The sequence below is a fragment of the Cucurbita moschata genome, unplaced genomic scaffold (genome assembly GCF_002738365.1).
Source record: "Cucurbita moschata cultivar Rifu unplaced genomic scaffold, Cmos_1.0 Cmo_Scf00016, whole genome shotgun sequence".
Classification (NCBI taxonomy): domain Eukaryota; kingdom Viridiplantae; phylum Streptophyta; class Magnoliopsida; order Cucurbitales; family Cucurbitaceae; genus Cucurbita; species Cucurbita moschata.
In genome coordinates, this window is record NW_019268532.1 from 1,568,000 (window position 1) to 1,588,431 (window position 20,432).

A 20,432-nucleotide genomic window follows, 5' to 3' on the forward strand; every position below is an offset into this window, starting at 1 on the left:
TATACCCTCCCAACTACCCTATTTGATTTCTTCCTTTTTAGCCTTTAGGAATAACTTCCTTAAGGTTGCTTTTAATTAATGCAATTAACTTAGGGCTATGGCGAACATATCCCTAATTTCATGTATTTAAACTAATTAATCTTTTCTTTATGGAGTACCTATCCTGTCACTAAAAGGACGAATCAACATTTCTCTCTCTTTTCCCTTAGGAAATGCCATGATAAATAGTTTATAAGTTTATATAATGATAATGCTAGAGAAAAACATAAATTATGGTTGTCAAGCATTTCCAATAAAAATACTCCATCGATCTAAAAAGTGAGACTCCATCAATCTAAAAAGTGAGAATTTTATGAGATTCTTGATTCTAAATAAATAAAATTATAGAATAATTCGATGATGAGAAATGGAATACTAAAACATAAAATTTTAAAACTAGATATAGGTGAACCATTGGGCTAATGATCTTTCTATGACAATAGGATTTTAAAATAATTATTTTAAAATAATTATTATTAATTAAGTTTGGATCAAATAGGTGATATACCTCTAAAAAAAACAAATAGGTGATATACCTCTAAAGAAAAAATAGGTAAAAAAACAGGTAGCATGATGACTTGCTTGAGAGATTTAGTCGTTTTAACTCTATGAAGAGATTTTTAGAAAATGAAGGATTATGCATCTCTAATCAAGATGTACCTCTTAGTAAATATATAGCAATAATAGTAAAAGTTTATTGAATCTAATCTTCACTTATCATAAAAATCATGAGTAACTGTGAAGGAATTCTAGCCTTAGAAAAAGGAAGATTATGAGCTTGTAAAGAAAATAAAATGATACTCAACCTAAAGTAAAAATAATATGATATTCAATCTAAAGTAAATACTAATGTATTAACATAATAAAAGAAGGTATATTTTGGGCTAATACTTCTAAGAAAAAAAAATATAATAAAAAATATTATTTTACATCTATAATTTTTAAAAATATTTTCTTTTTTCTATGACATGTATGTACCACATTTATTATCAACCCAGATAATGATTCTTTTTTTTTTTTGGGAAGAAGACTATATATTATCCTTCCAATGCAATGTATTCCACTAACTCTCATACCAATTCAATCGATAAACATTAAAAGTTTATCATCCTTGCACTTCTTTTCTTAACATATGAATAGAACATTAAAAATTTTAGTTGATAAGATTGATGTAAATGGCATATCAGAAAGTACCTCACAAGATTCCCATGTGCCGAACCCATGAAAAAGCATACACAGAAATTCGAAGCAAGCTAGTAATTAATAACTATATTTGAATGTAATGATCTACGAATGTGGAGCTCATCAGTATAAGATGCATGACCATAACAAGTTAATTTACTGTAAAGCAAAGCCTCTCTACCCCACAAGGACACAACTGGTCCATGCACCTAAAGGGAATTTTCCTTTTTCCCACCTTTCCGTCTTTTGTAATTGGGCCATGTTTTTTTTTGTTGTTCTAAGCTTTGTAACAATACCATCCCTCTAAACGAATACAGGACTGTGACACTATTTACGACTGTGACACTATTTACATCGTTATAATAGATATGTTTTTTTTTTTTTATAAGGGTTGATTTTAGATTTTAAAATTTATTTGCTCCTAATAATTTAAGATTCAACCGTGTAAAATTATAACTCTTTCGTTGTGATGGCTTCTTCGAATAATTTTTCTACTTTTCGATAGTGGAGGGTAGACAAACCACTTCTGTTTTCTATCCCACAATGGACGATTCTTTATATGCATATAAAACTAGAAAGGTAAAAGCTACCCAAGTTGCTCTATAAAGTTTGTGGTGTATCGTTCATGATTGAATTTTGCAAATTAAATACTTCCTCCCAGAATCCCTTGGATGATATCTACAATTATAATATAAGTTGATAAACGTAATGTTAGAGAAGCTTTGTAATTAAATAAAACTTAATGCTTGGTGGCTTTTTTGTCCTCCAAAATTCGAACACTCTTGTGAAATGGAAAAGTAATTATAGGCCTACCTCCTACAATATATGTCTACCCATGAAGTTGACGAATAAAAAAACTCACTTAATGTCAACGAAAATCTAATTTTTATCCCATTTTGGACGCCATCAATTCTTCTTGTTCCTAATTTACGGAAAGAAAGTGATTCATTTCCCAACTTTGGAAAAAATATTCAAGCACTTTCTGCTTCACTTAGAAATATTCTCGTACATACTCCCCATTAAGTATTAATGACGATAAAAGATTATACTTATATATATAGATATATATACCATAAGTAGAGGGACCTACAACTACAACTATACGTGCACATATTTTTCAGATGGAAATTGGGAAGTGAGTAAATGAGATAAAAACGAATTGGTAAAAAGTAAGGGGAATATCTCGATCTTACCTCATGGCAGCCATAAAGAGGAACATGAAGAAACAAAAAGACTTGCCAGCTTGAAGGTTGAATGGTTAAAGGTATGCATACAACTGCTCTTTTATCTGGAATACAGCCTTTGTAGGGGACACCTTTTGATCCAATCTCGACAATATGAGGACCACCAGATCACCACTTGGCCTCTCGTAGCTATCATTGAAAAAGAAAGAAAGAAAAAAACTGATTTAGAAGTCATTCTTGTTGAAGTTAAAATCAGTTTGAAGTTAAAATTGTTCAAATCATAACTTTAATTATTGAAAATCAACTTAGTATTTCTATTTACACTCTTAAACACGATTTTTATGGAATAATATTTGATTTGGATGCCGGCTTAACATTAACAAAAATGAATAAAGAAAATATGAAAATGTAGATACACTCGAAACGTGTCTTTAAATTTATGAATTTTTTTCTAGGGGAAATATGATGCAAGCAGATTAAGTCATGCAAAATGCTCGAATTGACATGCCGGCGGCAGGACCATGTAGCCCACGTGATAGCAAGTGGGTGAAGGTAGGAGTTCTAAGCTTGAATTTATGAAATAATGACTGAGAAGTTGTAAAAGAAAGGGATATTCATACAGTTGCATCTAAGGTGGTCCTATTGAATAGAAGTTACATTAATTATCAAAGCTACAAATTCGTTCTCACTGTGGTATTCAAATATTAATAACAAGCTTTCTCAGAAATCAAACAATAATCAGTCTAATATATTATACGTATATATTTGCTAGGTAATGCCTGATCAGTCTAATATAATAGATAGTGATGGTGCTAGTATATTTGACAAGTAATATAGCCTTATCTCTCCTCTCTAACCTTTCTTTTCTTTAGTTTAACCATAGTGTGAGAGTAGGGTGGAAATTCAAACTTCAAGTATATGTTTAACAAGTTTAGATTATCTAATCAGAAATGACAGCATTTTGACTAGATTACTGAAAAAAAAGTACCCATGAAATAAATGAGGTAAACCTATTCATAAGGCACAAAAAAAAAAAAAAAAAAAAACTTGCAATTTGTAGAAATAACCACGTGTACAAATATTTTGGAACATAAGTTTCAGGATAGAAAGCAAAATTAGATAAAGTGACCAAATTATTTCGTCTCTCGGATTTTTAAGTTTTATTCAAGAATTTTTTTCATGATATATACTTTCACTTTTTTACTAAGGCAATACATTGACATCGATCTTAACCGAGTCCAATGCGTATCTCCAAATATACCAACCCCCTTCACATGGATAGCTCGTGAATAGAAGTGGTTGGCACCTTCTGTTTTTTAATAAAGTACTATATTTTAGAGTAGTGTAGTGCCTATAATTTACAAAGATTCTTCTCTATATAAAGAAAAGTAAAGGTTGAAATAACATATAATATATATATATATATATATACAGAGAGAGAGAGAGAGAGAGAGAGAGAGAGAGAGAGAGATTCTTCCTAAAAATCGAACCAAACCACACGGATGGTTCTAGTACCCTAAAATAACACCCTCGAGAGAATCCCTGTACCCTCATATTTAAATGCATTAGGACCCACATTATATCTAGATTCTATGCCAAAAGCCAGACATTCTTAGGAGTATTTTAATCTTGGTTTTATTTGCGACGTCGATCAATTTGCACGTATATAAACCAAACCCACTCCACCCCTTCCTTCATTCACTCCACCAAGTACTTCTCCTACTCCTCACCAAACATCAAGATCAACCATAGTAAGAAATAATATCATGTCTGGAGTTTGGGTTTTCAAGAACGGTGTAATTCGCTTGATTGAAAATCCTCAAGCAGATTCTGATGGAAGGCTAGGCAACTCCAGACGAAAGGTATTGATATACCTTCCGACGGGACAAGCAGTGTCATCCTACTCTTCGTTAGAGGAAATCCTCACGTCCTTAGGATGGGAGAGATACTATGGAGGGGATCCAGAACTCTTTCAGTTTCATAAACGTTCTTCCATTGATCTAATTTCTCTTCCTAGGGACTTCGCCAAGTTCAACTCCATTCACATGTATGACATAGTCATTAAAAATCCCAATCTCTTCCATGTTCGAGATGTGTGAGTTGACACCTAGCTTCATCATGTGTATTTCCATCTCTCATCTCATTATATGATATAATATAATCCCCCATGCATGTACCTCATTTAATTCAAGTGTTTCTCGTGCATTTTTATCATCATCTATATTTCTTTGTCCTTCAATCTTATAAAAATGGTCGTTTCCCTAGCTAATTAGGACGTTCTTAGTTATGCTTAAGCTTTTCTCCGTAATTATCTTTAAATATTTGTGTAGTTTCATCCATGTGATGTATGTTATATAATGATGTGTTTGTATTATATAAATCAATAAAACAGTGCTATGTTTTTTTTTTGCTTCAAAAAATTGAATGGATCGCATTTTTTTTCCATGTAAAAGGTGTTTTTACTCTATAATCAAATCATTGAAATATCTTTTCAATCGAAATGAGAGTATAGATAGAGACAAATCAATTATCCAATAAAGAAAAGGAAACCGAGAAAAAGAGGTAGCAATGTTTTGATTGGGAATGATACCTACGAAAGGCAAGTGTGGGTTTTCACGTGACAAGCCAAGAATATATGGCCATGTGTCCAAAGGTGAGGAAAATTGGAATTCTTGTTGGCCCTAGGCACGTGCAACATACTCCCCAATTCACACGGAAAAAAAGAGGTGAGACCTATCCCATAGAAAGTTTCAATTTTTCTTTTTAAATTTTATCATTCTGGTTGAAAATTTTCCAAATGAGTGGATTAAAAGTTTAAATTAGGCTAAGAAGATAATAAATCGATTCAAGAAAGGTAAGTATTATTAGAATGTACATAAGAATGACATATATAAACAAAGTTAAAATATATTAAATTAAATTTAAATAAGTCTAGACTGAAAAGCATAGACTAAAAATATACCTCTAGGTTTTTTTTTTTATTTATCTAAGAATTCTATTATAGTTAGTAACAAAGTTTCTTTTTCAAAAAAATCACATCTCTCTATTTCCATACCCTTTTAAGCTAGACACTATTTTATACTTTGCAAACTATGTCATAGTATTTCAATCTTAGTTAATGTGGTCAAAGAAGATGATAATAGAGGGTTCTATAAGGTTCAAAATGTCTTCGACCGGCGTACACCTCTAAATTTAATAAAATCATAATCCTTGAATCATAGCAATTTACAACTTTCAAACAATCAGATTCTGCCATTATAAAATGGTATGATATCCTTCTATTAATCTAAAATATCTAATGCCATAGAGATCCCCTTCTAATAGAACTTGAATTTTTGGAATTTATGTTAAGAGTTTGTGTTATGGGTAAATTTGGACACATCAAATCTGACGGATAGAAAACGGGCCTAGATTTGGTGCCCAAAATCCTACCTCAAGCCGAATTGAACACAAGTGGCGAGCTATGCCAGACATGTGACGTGCACCTCGCACGCCCATGGCACGATAAAGTGGAAAAATGTCCTGTTCAACCTTTTCCTAAACCGATTTGAAAGGGAGGAAAAGAAACTTAGGTAAACCTTATGGATTAGGAAAACACTATTGAAGGTAAATCAAACCAAAACTTCACTCTCAAACTCTTAATTTATGACGGTTTTACCTTTCATTGGAATGTAAGTGACTTGAACCACAACTTTCTTTATTTTGCAGGCTGACTTCTTCCTTTCTCAAAATATTGATTCACAGTTCAATCATGTGTAGTGACATTCAGTTTTTCCTGTTGGAATTTGTAAATCTAGAGGTTATATCACAAACACAATCCATCCTGATCAGAGAAAGTATTTTATGTTATAGTATTCCAAGGTTCAACTGTACGGTTCTTTTTATCATCGTAACAGAGTAAGGCTATAGTATGTAAGTTCCATTTAAGACAAATTCATGTCGTCGTAATGAAAGAATCGACTATCAGCTTCATCAGTTTCAGAATATCTAAACTGCATTAACGCTATGAATGAGTGATGCGCGCAAGGAAAGCACGACTACAATAACCGATTCATCTAGTTTACGAACAGAGCATAGGAAAAAAAAACAATCTAATTCGATCCTAATTCCCAAAATTTCTCAAAATCCTCCATCTCGCAGTATATTCCACGCAATCAAACAGTCCAAGAACATCGAGGAGGAGAAAAATGAGAAGTGGAATCCAACATTCTGCTTCTACTATTTGATTTATCTCAAACTATGCAGATGAGGAAACTAATCGAACTAATCAAAATTCATTCAAACTTCGCAAGTATTGATCATATTTACCTTCCTACTATTTGCTCAGCAAACAAAAACAACAGATACAGCCATAACAGTACTGCAAGATAGATGTAGAACAGAGTATTACCGGATCAAAAGCGCGCCAATCTAACTCCATTGCCGCAGAAGAGAGCGACTCCGCGAAAGTCGTTGATGCAGAAGTAGCGAAGAAATCGAGGCTATATATATATACTGAAGAGGCAGTTTTGCGAATGGTAATTCATTTCCCGCCAATATTGCCTTTTCTTTTCCCTCCTGATTCCGTAGATTGTGAAACTTTTTAAAATAATAATAATAATAATACATAATTTTGTTAACAGAAATCAATATTATTTGTTTAAAAAATACTTTTTAATTTTAAAAAAATTCATTACTACTTTATTACAAAAATACCTTAAAATATTAAAAAATTGCATGTGACATATATAAGTTTAGGGCAATGACTCCGATACCATTTCCACGATCACGAATCTCACAATATATGATGTTGTCTACTTTGAGTATAAGTTCTTATTGCTTTGGTCTTCCTAAATTGCCTCGTATCAATGGAGATAGTATTATTTTATTATAAACCCATGATCATTCCCTAAATTAGCTGAACGTAAGACTTTTCTCTATTTTGTTTGATAGAGCTATCAGCTACTGCATAAGTTCCTTAATATGTCAATTTTTCCCTTGCTTGTCGGGTTTTATTCAAGGATGGGAGTTAAATGGAAGCGTCTTGAAAATCTTACCGTGCTTGCTATAAAAGGACCTATCTGTAACATTACATAGCCGGCTCGAGTACATGTTCTTTCCGATTATATATGTTGGATGAAGAAAGTCCCACATCGGCTAATTTAGGGAATGATCATAGGTTTATAAGTGAGAAATACTAACCTCATTGGTATGAGGCCTTTTGGGAAAGCCCAAAGCAAAGCCATGAGAACTTATGCTCGAAGTGGACAATATCATATCATTGTGGAGAGTCGTGTTTGTCTAACACCTCCCCTTGAACAAAATGCGTCTCCTCTTATTTATACCATTAACTTGTTTCTTCTTGAACAAACTTTTTCAGGCAAGGTTCAAGAGAAGTTGATAGAAAACCCGATCTCAAGAACACAATCAAAGACGGGGCTCGGCTTGGCTCGCGTAGTTGGTTCGAGTAACGTGTTTGAGTATCATTTTTCAAACTCAATCTAGTCAAACATGTTATTCACAGCCGCACATCCAACAGTTTAATGAATTTTTGTTTTAGGAATAATTTTGAAACGTTAAAAATATGCATTTTTCTCTGTGAAAAAGTAAAGGTGTTTTATTTTTTATATAATTTAGTAATATATATATATATATATATATAATTGGTAGCAGTTGAATAATCTTGCAGTTATGGGGTCAAGCTCATGGGTAATGCAGGCCAATACACAACCAAGGCAAATGATTGTGTCTGTTTGCTTCTGCACAACAGAACAATTGACACACTAAAAGCATCCAACAAATTAGTGTCTTTTTCATGTAATTTACTCAAGTGGTGCTATTTTAATTTAATTAAATTTTCATATTTAACCTCGTAAGAACTAAATTTTGACTTTTTTTATGTCGAGATTATTAGAAATCACAACTCTCCACAATGGTATGATATTGCTTTAAACTTCCCTAAAAGGTCTCATACCAATGAAAAGAGTATTCCCCGCTTATAAACCCATGATTATTCCCAAACAACAATCCTCCCCTCAAACAAAGTACACTATAAGCCTTCCCCTTAATCGAGGCTCGACTCCTTTCTCTAAAGTTCTCGAACAAAGTACACAATTTGTTCAACAGTCACCTTTGACTACACCTTCAAGGCTCACAATTCTTTGTTCGATATTTGAGGATTCTATTGACATAGCTAAGTTTTAGGGCATGGCTCTGATACCATATTAAAAATTACAATAAGCTCTCATGGCTTTGCTTTGGGCTTCCCCAAAAGGCCTCATACCAATGGAGTGAGTATTCCTCACTTATAAACTCATGATCATTCCCTAACAACAATCTTCAACGGAGATCATTTACCGTACTTATTTCCAATTTTTTCATTAGTTTGATTCGTTCGAACTATATTTTCGAAAAGTGGGTCAGTTTGGAAGCTACTTATTATGATTATGGATAGAAGTTGACTTGTGTTAAAAAGGGTAGATCTATTAGTATATTTCTCATGATATTTTTAGCTTGATTCCCATCTAAGCATATCTTATGATAATGACATGAGGCCACTCCCACATAAAGTGAAAATAACTGTGAATTAGTTGGAAAATAAAGCCAAACAATTTCAGATTTGACAACAAATATTATGAAAAGCAAGCACAAAACATTCTAGAGAAGGAAGTTGTACGATTAGAAGCATAGGTTCGGCATCGGTTCGGCATCAATCAAGCATGTCGAGAATACGTTGCAAGAATAAGGAAGAGTTCTAAATGAAGCATAGGAACCAAATTTAGATCAGCTGTACACTGTAATAAACCATCAGTTTGGTGCCTTTCAATCCAATCCCTTTTGACAATATTTGAGTGAGCAGAATACATCTTAGGAAAACCCCATAAAGACACCAAACAAAATTGAAAGAACGAAACCACACAAGGTAAGAACTCAAATGTTTGATGAACATATCATCATCATAATTTAACATGAATCTGATGTCTAAATCGACCCTCTATTACCTTAACTCCGCCTCATTTTCCGACGCTGCGATAAGATCACAAGAAACACAAGGAAAATATTTGTGAGATGGAAAGGAAAAGAGAACAGAGACAGTACAAAGACAGTGCAAATTAATGTAAAAAGTGTATACCTAATGGCTAGTTGTCGTAAAAGCGGGAGCGACGTCTTCGGGAACTAGGGATCAGGGAGGAACATGAATTGATTAAGTTAGAACAAGAGCTGAAATTCATCTAATTCATAAATTTTAAAACAGATCATCATTTTTGTTTCATTTTTAAGATAAATTCCAGCTAAAAAATTGTTAAGTTCCATGAAGCCTGTAACATATAGCTAGTTATAATGTAATATACTTGAAGTGAAAAGCATTTTCTCACCTCCTGTGGTTGGAATTACCCCTTGAAGAGACATTTGTACTCACGATTTCGTCGTCAATATCTTCTACGCCGTACTCTGAAAATTCTACTGAGGCCACAAAACTGTCATCGAAATTCGACAAGTCGTTACTCAAACGGCGACTTCCCCGTCTTGTATCGCCAACTCTCGATCTCCTACGGTTTCGTGAATTCCTGAAATTATCAAATACTTGATACAAGATACAAGAGGTCCACCAATTACCATCATCCCCAGGGAAATCCTCGAACTCATCCCCACTTTCATCGTCCCCATATTCAATCACGTAGTCTCCAAACACCACCCCATGAGGAACTTCAGAGTGAATGGTACTTAAGACATCGATGATCTCAGAGGATTGTTGAAAATTTTCCCAATCTAGTTGTCGAGCAGGATCGATTTTTGAAGGACGGGCATGAGGATGTTCCACCTGAGCATGCTGTTGCAATTCTAAATATGTACCCATAAATCTACATTGTTCCTCCTCGCAACAACGCTTTTTTTTATCCAAATGTATGCGGGCCTCATCAACCACCTTCCATCCATTTACATCCCCTCTACACAAAGGACAGCATAATTGGCAATTTTCTTCGGGTGCCACCAGCTCGGCATTGATTCGAGGAACTACATCAGATGTTGATGGGGAAGTTGTATTGTGTGCATCTTTAAAACGACCGAGACAATTCGAGTGTAAATGGTCAGTGTCACACACAAAGGGGCGACATCCTTTATCATATGACGAGCATTGAAGAAGTACAGCATTATGAGGAAAATCCAAGCATATCGAACAAATCACATCATCCCAGTTAGAACCAAACTGATTACTATCCATGAAAGAAATGGGAAGTTCAGCCCACTTTCATAGGAAAATTCGTCGAACAAGAACGGACTATGAACCACTCAATCAAATCGAAAATATTAATCACATAATCAGATTCAAATCATTGATCAACCAGGCCCAAAATGATACTGTGAGAAGTCAAAATAACACACCGAACGCCTTTAGAAGGCCAATTTTTGCAGCACCATAAATGGCCGCACATCTGGAAATAACAACAAAAATGGAATTTGGCAACAATCAGCAAATAAGATTCCTGATAAAAACAAAACAGCAACCAATAGTTTCAATCCACGCTCTCCCGAAGAAGATACCAAAGAAACCAAGCTTTTCAAACTCAATACGCAACATAAACTCTTACAACAGCAACACAAATTTCTGCTTCGATTTATCAAGAACTCAAGAAACGAGATCTTTTCAAAATGAACACGCAACATAAACTCTTACAAACAGTAAAACAACTTTCTGCTTTGATTTCTCAAGAAACGTTCGGATTCCGAATCTCCGTTTTGTTCCATTCCTTCTAATTGATTTATGAATGTCATCAGTAGGCCACTGATATTATCATATACACGTCTTCTTAAGAGAATAACATGAAATGGCATTTACATTCTATCTAAACAGAGAAACAGAGAAAGAGAGTTAAAGAATCCGAAAGTCAAAACTCAAGAAAATCGTGGCCACCAACCAAGTTTGAAGTAGCCATCGCAACAATAAAAAATCATAGTCAAGGCTCAAAAAAAAAAAAATCTCTGTCCAGAAATGATTTGTTCAATGCGATTACCCAAAGAACACACGCAATTCACAATCAACAAGACAACAGCAACAAATTGGCTCTCAAATCCAACAATTCAAAGCAAAATGATGTTCAGACGAACAATACAAGAAATTAGGAGACGAAGTTAAAGAAACAAAACATACCGAAATCACCAAGCGCAAACACAAACACAACGAATCAAAGAACAGCAAGAAGTTCAGATAAATCCAATCCAATTCACCTGAAAACAGAACAAAATTTCTGAGAAAAATGGAAAATCCAGATGGAGATGAGACCTACAAAAAGAAGAGAGGCGGAGACTTTTCACGCAAGAGAAGAGAGTATCTGCAACTTGAGCCTGGAAAAAGGGTGGGAGAGTCGTCTGAAGGGTGAAGAGGCATGTCCCTCTTTATAATTTATTTTTATTTTTATTTATTTTATAAACAAATTTATTTATTTATTTGAAAAATAAATAACTTTGCCGTTCCGATGAAGAGTCCGTATTGCTTTCAGACAATCGCTATTGCGAGCCGACGTGGATGGCTGTCATTATTGTAAAGAGCTTTTTATTTTTTTTTATTTCTATTTATATTTATTATTTATATTTCATAATTTCTCACAGACTAAAAATATCTATATATATAATAAACAGAGAAGAAAACGACATCGTTTTAACACAATAGAGCTTTTTATTTATTATTTATATTTCACAATTTCTCACAGACTAAAAATATTTATATATCTAATAAACAGAGAACAAAACGACATCGTTTCAGCACAATAGAGTTTTTTATTTATTATTTATATTTCATAATTTTTCAGACTAAAAATATTTTTATATAAACGACGTCGTTATTACCTTTACTGTTAAATAAAATGGATTATTATTATTTTTTAATAAAATAAAATGTAGAGGATAATTTTTTTTTTTGTAGTAGACATCACTATTTTAAAAATAAATTTTAGGCTGACTAATTATTTTTTATTTAAATTTTTTTTAAAAATGCAAAAGTATTTTCATTTGCACGTGGAACTCCATGCTCAATCTCTAATGGGATAAACATAAAGGTACAATTTTTATAAAATATTAAAATTCTTTGCATGTGAAATGTCTTTTATGCCCCTACCGAATTTAGACATCCACGTAATTTGTAGTGTATTTTTAATAATTGAGAATTGGTAAATTCATTGAAGGATGTTTACACGTGCTCATGCACGTGCCTACTGCAATAAATTAATTCCAATACAAAAAAAATAAATTAAGCCTCATTTTTATTCTTCAAAAATAAATTCCTTTCTTCAATTAATTTAATAAATAATTTATTTGATATTTTTAAAGTCTTGTCTTATAAATAAAAAATTAAAAGTCTACATATTTAATAATGGCCACTTATTTGACAAATTTAGAAATTAATGCAAATTCAAGGACCAATATGCAATTATATAATAATTTAAGGTCTTTTCCATCAATCTCTTTATTTGGGAGACAATAAACACACACCGAAAAAGAAAAAGGAACGTACAAGACAAAGAAACATGTGGGACATATGCTAAACTTTCTTTTCAATGGGTCAAATAAATAAATAATAATAAATTTTGGGGGCAAATGTATGAAAAAAATAAGTTATTGGGGTAGTTAAGAGAAAAAATAAATATAAAGAAAAATCATGTGAGAGATTGCTTGTCATATATATATATATATATATATATATTGTTCCAAATTATTTTTTAAATACCATTAATAATTTTCCTTAAATAATAAAAAGGTAAAATAAAAAAGGATGAATCATGTTGATTTATTTATTTATTTTTAATTTTCACCACCTGGGCTAGCATGCTTCACTACAAAGGCAAGAACTAGCTTTTACTACCGTTCAAATTCTAAATTATTTTAAATAATGGTGACATGGATTTTAATTTTTTTAATTTAATGTAACCGTCCAAACCCACCATTATTTTGGCCGGTTTCATATCGTCATCAATCTCACGATTTTACGTGTTTATTATAGAGAGGGTCTAGCCCTACTCCGACCAATGTCTCGCACCATTCGACGGTGGTGATACGTAACGAGCTAAAGCAGATATATTTGCTAGCGGTGGATTTGGACTATGGCAGTGTGCCAGCGAGGACGCTGACCCTAAAGGGAGTGAATCGTGAGATCCCACATCGGTTTGAGAGGGAAACAAAACATTCCTTATAGAAGTGCGAAAACTTCTCTCTAGTAGGCGCTGTTGGATGATGGAAGTCCCACATCGACTAATTTAGGGTGTGATCATGGGTTTATAAGTGAGGAATACTAACTTCATTGGTATGAGGCCTTTTGGGGAAGCCCAAAGCAAAGCCATGAGAGCTTATGCTCAAAGTGGACAATATCATACCATTGTGGAGAGTCGTGTTCGTCTAACATGGTATCAGAGCCATGCTCTAAACGTAGTCGTGCCAATAGATTTAATGGAGTCGAGCCTCGATTAAGGGGAGGTGTTGGATGATGGAAGTCCCACATCGACTAATTTAGGATGTGATCATGGATTTATAAGTGAGGAATACTAACTCCATTGGGGTGAGTCTGACAACATTTATTTATTTATATTTTAAGATTTAAATATATTGGCACCTAATGGTCCCAACATTGTAATGGTAAGGACTGTGCTCATGATTCAAAATTTAAATTCAGCATCTAATGACCACAATATTTCCTAGCATCCCCTATGACATGGTCATGTTACCTACTTCTCATTTTTTGTGGGTGAAGATCGTAACCACCCATGTCCACGATTCGAATTCGTCAGCTGATGATCCCTACATTTCCTTGCATCCCCTACGACATGGTCGCGTTACCTACTTCTTGTTTTTTTATGGGTGAAGATTGGTAACGACCCATGTCCACGATTTAAAATTCGGATTCGTCAGCTGATGATCCCGACATTTTCTTGCATCCCCTACGACATGGTCGTGTTACCTACTTCTCGCTTTTTATGGGTGAAGATCGTAACGACCCATGTCCACGGTTCGAAATTCGGATTCATCAGCTGATGATCCCGACATTTTCTTGCATCCCCTACGACATGGTCGTGTTACCTACTTCTCGCTTTTTATGGGTGAAGATCGTAACGACCCATGTCCACGATTCAAAATTCGGATTCGTCAGCTGATAATCTTGACATTTCCTTGCATCCCCTACGACATGGTTGTGTTGCCTACTTCTCGATTCTTAACAGTGAAAACTATTCATACAACCCAACACTGAGTCCTTCCAATATGGTTTGTTCTCACTCATATGAATTCCTGAAAAATATCTCGAAGGTCACTCAACATAAAATTACTTTAAGTAAAACATGTTCAACCATGAAGTTCATATGATTGAACCAGTGAAAAAGAAGGTGCACCTTGTTTTGATTTTCAAATATTTTAATTATTTCTTAATCATCTTATCTTCATAATCATTTTCGTTTGAATGTTGTCTCGGTTCATTTACGTACTCTTCGTTTAACAGGATGTCATAATCCAACACCCATTTTAGCTCCCACGATTTTTCTCGTACACAAATTTATATATATATATATATATAGACACACACACACGTGTGTATATGGGCCTGTAAGTCTGAATCTAGGTAGGCCCATTAACAAGCCCAATGAGATATGGGTTTGAGCCCAAAAATTATGGGCCAGTTCCTTAAGGGGTCATGCTTTTTTGTGGTGCGAACGAGAAATTCAAGCTCCTCTGCAACTGTCGTGTGGAGTAGTTCATTCGCTTCTCCTCCCACACCCCAATTTCTTTTACAGATTTCAGAATAGGGTCGAAGAATCTGAATTCAGGAGAAAATTGGGAGCATTGTTCTTCTTCTTCCTGTTCTTCGTGATCGTCTTCCGTATCGAGACGAATGGAGTCGTTTCCGTCATCTTCTCAGCTAGCTCAGAAAACCTGGGAGCTCGAGAACAATATCATCTCCGTCGATACTCCTCCGACCACTTCCAAAGCTTCTGATTCTTCCTCCGATGCGATATTCTACTACGACGAGGCCGCACAGGCCAAGTTTCAGCAGGAAAAGCCGTGGAAAAATGATCCTCATTACTTCAAGCGCGTGAAGATCTCTGCCCTCGCGCTTCTTAAAATGGTGGTCCATGCACGCTCCGGTGGAACTATAGAGGTCATGGGACTGATGCAGGGGAAGACTGATGGAGACGCTATTATCGTTACGGATGCCTTTGCCTTGCCCGTCGAAGGTACTGAAACTAGGGTTAATGCTCAGGCTGATGCGTACGAGTATATGGTCGATTACTCTCAGACTAATAAACAGGTTTTCTAATACACTCTTTCAATTCTTCATTTCTGATTGCCTTCATTTCCCATTAATTGAGCATATATTTCTATGTTTTTGGTTTGACAAGTTTCATACATGTCTGTCATGTATGAAGTTTAGGTTTACTTGACATCATTGCATCCAAGGAGTATACTGTAGTTGAATGTATTGTTTGTTTATCCCTGCGTTTGATTTTGACGTGTAGATGTCTGAGTTCATTTCATAGATCCAGTGCTCACGATTTTTGAATTTTTCGAGTTTCTTCAGAATTCAAAATTTCCTGCATATGTAGTAGTGGAGTGATGCTGTCTATCTGTGAAATCTTTACAAGCTTCCTAGTTTATACATTATGCTTCTCTGAAAGGCAATCTTATGATTTAGGCGGGGAGGTTGGAGAACGTAGTAGGATGGTACCATTCTCATCCAGGTTACGGATGCTGGCTTTCGGGTATTGATGTTTCCACACAAATGTTAAACCAGCAATTTCAGGAGCCTTTTTTGGCTGTTGTAATTGATCCTACGAGAACCGTTTCTGCTGGAAAGGTTGAGATTGGGGCTTTCAGGACCTATCCTGAAGGATATAAGCCACCAGATGAACCTGTTTCTGAGTATCAAACCATCCCACTTAATAAGATTGAAGACTTTGGTGTGCATTGTAAACAGGTTTCTTCATTCATTCTTTCAAATTTCTTTAGTTTATTTGCTATTGGGTACACTTTTTTCTTAACTTTTACTTGTTATTGCAGTATTATGCGCTTGATATCACTTATTTCAAATCTTCACTTGACTGCCACCTTTTGGATTTGCTTTGGAACAAGTACTGGGTTAATACCCTTTCGTCTTCTCCGCTCTTGGGTAATGGAGATTATGTTGCTGGGCAAATCTCAGATTTAGGTATTCTTATCTTCATTACAATACAGTCTACTTACTATTCTAGCTCAAATTTTCTGATGTGGTCCGATTCTTTTTAGCGGTTTGTTTTGTGTTTTGCAGCTGAAAAACTTGAGCAGTTGGAGAATCAGTTGGCTCACTCCCGCTTTGGGCCATTAATAGCTCCTTCTCAGAAGAAGAAGGAGGTACTGCATTGTGTCATTTCTCTTATGATTTATTCATTTATGTATTTGCACGTACACATGCCTGCTCCCTCTTAAACGTGCATCCATCTATTTCATAAGCTATAAAGGAAAGATTTGTTCGTGGTTGGACATATATCGCTCCTTTCATCAGTTTTATGCATCGTACTCTCTTCTTTCATAAAGATTCTGTCCCTCCCTTTAATGATAGGTGCTGGAATGTGTTTATGTTTTGACTTTAACTATAACAAAGTTCTGTATTACTGGTTTGTGGTGATGTAAGCATGTCCATTTGTTCTTTACAAGTTGGGTTCAAACTAAATTCTGTTGGTACTAATACTAAAGTTATGATCTGTTTTAGCATCGGTTTGAAATGTTCGTCCGATTTGTGGTTGAAAAGAATTTTTTCCTGGCTTAGAGAAGATTTAAACCAGTTATTTAAAAAGAACAAAAAGATTGCATTTCTTTAAATTTGTTGCTTTTGTATTCACAGTTAGCTTCAATTTTGCGTGATTATGCAAATTGTAGATTTATTAGATGGAGTGGAACCTAGTGATTTTGGATCATGGATCTTAATTATTGATGTGGGTAGATCCCGCATAAGGGATTATCTAAGTACGTATCCAAGTCACGATAGAGCTTTAATTGTTTCCTGATGAATATGTATAGTTTATATTATATGACGATACATAGCGCACTCTCCAATTAAGCTTGTTGCTCTACACAATATTCGTCTTGAAGCCCAAATGATTTTCTTCATTTTGTCGTTTTGAAGTAATATCATTCTCCGATTGCAGGAAGACTCGCAACTTGCTAAGATCACCCGTGACAGCGCAAAGATAACGGTGGAGCAGGTTCATGGTTTGATGTCACAGGTGACTCCTGTTACTGGCTGTTCTTAACCGTCATGTTCATTTTGCAAAAGAACATCGCGAAGTTGCAAATTATTTCCTAACCACAGTTTTGGTACTTTTTCCTGCATAGGTTATCAAAGACACCCTTTTCAACTCAGTACGACCATGCAATAAATCTCGGCCAGAGCTATCCGATCCCAAACCAATGGTGGAAAGCTGATGTACCCCCAGCTTCTGCAAATCGAGGAACTGATGAAATCTTAAACACCCTGATGCTCAATGTTTCCCATACACCAGGCAATACTAGAGAAAGGTACCCATTCTTGTCTACATTGCTGGGTATATTTTTTTTTACTCCATATTCTGATACAAAGAATGTTCTTCCTTTTTCATTTTAATTTCATCACAGTGCTAAGTAGTGGCCTCTTCACATTTTAGGTTCTTTTTCTTCTTTTACTGCTAATCTCACAAGCATACGATGTGGTTTTGTCTTTTGGTACTGTGAATTCTCAATTTCTACTCCCCATTTTTTCCCATGTTACTATTTTTAGTTTTGCAGAGATTCAGCGAGTGACAATATGTTTGGTTATCATTTTGTTTTTTTGGGAAATGTTTTCTATTGTTTATTTGAATTTATTTTTAAAAGTTTTTGTAACGGCCCAGATCCACCGCTAGCAGATATTGTCCTCTTCGGGCTTTACCTAAAGGCTTTAAAACGCGTGTGCTAGGGGAAGGTTTCCACACCCTTATAAATGGTGGTTTGTTCTCCTCCCCAACCAATGTGGGACATCACAATCCCACCCCCCTTCGGGGCCTAGCGTCCTCGTTGGCACTTTTTTCTTCCTTCAATCGATGTGGGACCACTCCCAAATCCACCCCATTTGGGGCCTAGCGTCCTTACTGACACACCGCTTCGTGTCTACCTCCTTTGGGGAACAACGAAAAGGCTGGCACATCGTCTGGTGTCTGGCTCTAATACCATTTGTAACGGCCGATATTGTCTTCTTTGGGCTTTCCCTTTTGAACTATCCCTCAAGGCTTTAAAACGCGTTTGTTAGGGGAAGGTTTTCACACTCTTATAAATGGTGGTTTGTTCTCCTCCCCAACCAATCTGGGACTTCACAATTTTCTTTCTTTATTTATTAAAAGTGAATGAGCCAATATGAAAAATTGTTCATATTATGAGTGGATGTGTCCATTTTTGAAAACTTCATGGTCTTTCCACTCCTCATCATGTCGTTTTGCAACTCCATGGAATAAATGTGTCCAGTTTGGAACTTTATGGTTTGCTACTTCTCACCGAGTCGTCTCGCACCTCCATTGATTAAAACATATGTCCCATCTTGAAACAGCATAGCTTGCCAATTTTCATCATGTTGTCTCATAACTCCATGAAATAGGTGAGATCTCACATCGATTGGAGAGAGGGATGAGTGTTAGAATCTCTGGACATGGTAGGAAGGTTGATTGTGAGATTTCACATTGATTGGAGAGGGGAACAAGTCCCAGTAAGGACGTTGAGCCTCGAAAGGCGGTTGATTGTTAGATTCCACATCGATTAGAGAAAGAAACAAGTGTCAGTGAAGATGCTTGGGTGTGGAAACTGGGGGTTGACTACGAGATCCCAACATTTTTTTATAAGGGTGTGGAAACTCCCCTGTAGTAGACACGTTTTAAAAAATTTGAGGAAAAACATGAAAGAAAAAATCCAAAGAAGACAATATCAGCTAAGGGTGGGCTTGAGCTGTTACAAAATAAGCATTTTTTTAATTTTGAAACTTTATGGTCTACTACTTCTCCCCGTGTCATCTCACAACTCCATTGAATAAACACGTGTCCATTTTAAAACTCCCATGGCCTGCCACCGCGTCGTAACTCCATTGTATAAACACATTTCCATTTTTAAACTTCATGGCTCACCGTGTCATCTCACAACTCTATGGAATCAACACGTATCTATATAGAAACTTCACGAACCCAAAAAAAAAAAAAAAAAAAAAAAAAAAAATCACTCTCTTCTTCCAATTGCATCGAATTTAATAATTTAGTTTATAAAGGTAGCGAATATTATTCAAAAGCCTTATGAAAAGATAACTTTGTAAAAGTGGAAATCTGAGCCTATTTGAGTGAGCAGTAAAATTCAGAATCAGATGCGATTCTGAAATCAATTTTGAATCAATGCCGTTTTAAAACAGTCTTAAAAGCAACACACACGCTCACACAATACGCAACGTAATTCCATTCCAAAGAATATTTTTATGTGATAATTATACACTCAAAATTACAACCCTTTTTTTATTCTCTACTTCACATTCAACTTTTCTTTTTAAATTTTATTTTATTCTTTCAAAATTGTAATTTTACAATTTAAAGCCACTCCTTCCTTCCCATTCTCCATTTTCAAATACTTTTTTTTTGGTCGAACTCGAACAAAAAAAAACAAAAATTAAACATTTAAATACATACGTTTCCCGACTGCCATCTCCCATTTTTATAATATAAATCAATCTTAGCCTACGTAGATATTGTCTTCTTTGAGTAGCCTCCTCCGTCCCTCAGGACCAGCAAGGGGTAGTATAGGAATATTCACTTGTCTCAGGTCCTGTCTCACCCTCTATGGACAAACCCTGCAGGGGGCCCTGATCTTAGGCCCTGTCTCATCCTCCGTGGACGAACCTTGCAGAGGAACCCTTAGGTTTTCGGGACATTGGATTCTCACCAATGTATACGTTTCCCCTTTGGAGCTTCCTCTCAAGGCTTTAAAACGCATTTGTTAGGGAGAAGTTTTCACACTCTTATAAATAATGTTTCATTCTCCTCTCTAACCGAC

At 35.1% G+C, this 20,432-nt stretch overlaps 3 protein-coding genes across 8 annotated transcripts; 2 read left to right on the forward strand and 1 right to left on the reverse strand.

Annotated features, from left to right (window-relative positions):
* The first annotated feature begins 4,120 nt into the window (after positions 1-4,120).
* Positions 4,121-4,807, forward strand: LOC111453973 (flowering-promoting factor 1-like protein 2). The gene has a single exon (XM_023095228.1). It carries the CDS (start codon positions 4,172-4,174, stop codon positions 4,502-4,504), a length of 333 nt encoding a protein of 110 aa, XP_022950996.1. The 5' UTR covers positions 4,121-4,171; the 3' UTR covers positions 4,505-4,807.
* Positions 4,808-9,143: 4,336 nt separating this feature from the next.
* On the reverse strand, positions 9,144-11,779 carry LOC111454751. 6 transcript variants are annotated; one of them, XM_023096276.1, is made up of 5 exons: positions 11,693-11,779; positions 11,536-11,612; positions 9,761-10,819; positions 9,517-9,560; positions 9,144-9,410 (listed from the first exon to the last, which is right to left on the reverse strand). In XM_023096276.1, exons 3-4 carry the CDS (start codon positions 10,606-10,608, stop codon positions 9,524-9,526), a joined length of 885 nt encoding a protein of 294 aa, XP_022952044.1. In that variant the 5' UTR covers positions 10,609-10,819; positions 11,536-11,612; positions 11,693-11,779; the 3' UTR covers positions 9,144-9,410; positions 9,517-9,523. The 6 variants fall into 6 exon arrangements, with proteins under 6 accessions (XP_022952044.1, XP_022952043.1, XP_022952042.1 ...); XM_023096275.1 differs by lacking the exon at positions 11,536-11,612 and having other exon boundaries at positions 11,613-11,760; XM_023096274.1 differs by having other exon boundaries at positions 11,536-11,760.
* Positions 11,780-15,096: 3,317 nt separating this feature from the next.
* Positions 15,097-18,146, forward strand: LOC111454705 (COP9 signalosome complex subunit 5b-like). Its single transcript, XM_023096221.1, has 6 exons — positions 15,097-15,672; positions 16,057-16,338; positions 16,422-16,569; positions 16,669-16,751; positions 17,546-17,623; positions 17,733-18,146. Exons 1-6 carry the CDS (start codon positions 15,256-15,258, stop codon positions 17,820-17,822), a joined length of 1,098 nt encoding a protein of 365 aa, XP_022951989.1. The 5' UTR covers positions 15,097-15,255; the 3' UTR covers positions 17,823-18,146.
* Positions 18,147-20,432: the final 2,286 nt, after the last annotated feature.

Excerpts from the sequence above, each read along its gene's own strand:
- LOC111453973 (XM_023095228.1), top strand. The coding sequence starts at position 4,172 with ATGTCTGGAGTTTGGGTTTTCAAGAACGGTGTAATTCGCTTGATTGAA.
- LOC111454751 (XM_023096276.1), bottom strand. The coding sequence starts at position 10,608 with ATGGATAGTAATCAGTTTGGTTCTAACTGGGATGATGTGATTTGTTCG. Across the intron at positions 9,561-9,760 it reads GGTAATTCCAACCACAGGAG|TTCCCGAAGACGTCGCTCCC; the intron begins GTGAGAAAATGC and ends CCTGATCCCTAG.
- LOC111454705 (XM_023096221.1), top strand. The coding sequence starts at position 15,256 with ATGGAGTCGTTTCCGTCATCTTCTCAGCTAGCTCAGAAAACCTGGGAG. Across the intron at positions 15,673-16,056 it reads ACTCTCAGACTAATAAACAG|GCGGGGAGGTTGGAGAACGT; the intron begins GTTTTCTAATAC and ends CTTATGATTTAG. Across the intron at positions 16,339-16,421 it reads TTGGTGTGCATTGTAAACAG|TATTATGCGCTTGATATCAC; the intron begins GTTTCTTCATTC and ends TTGTTATTGCAG.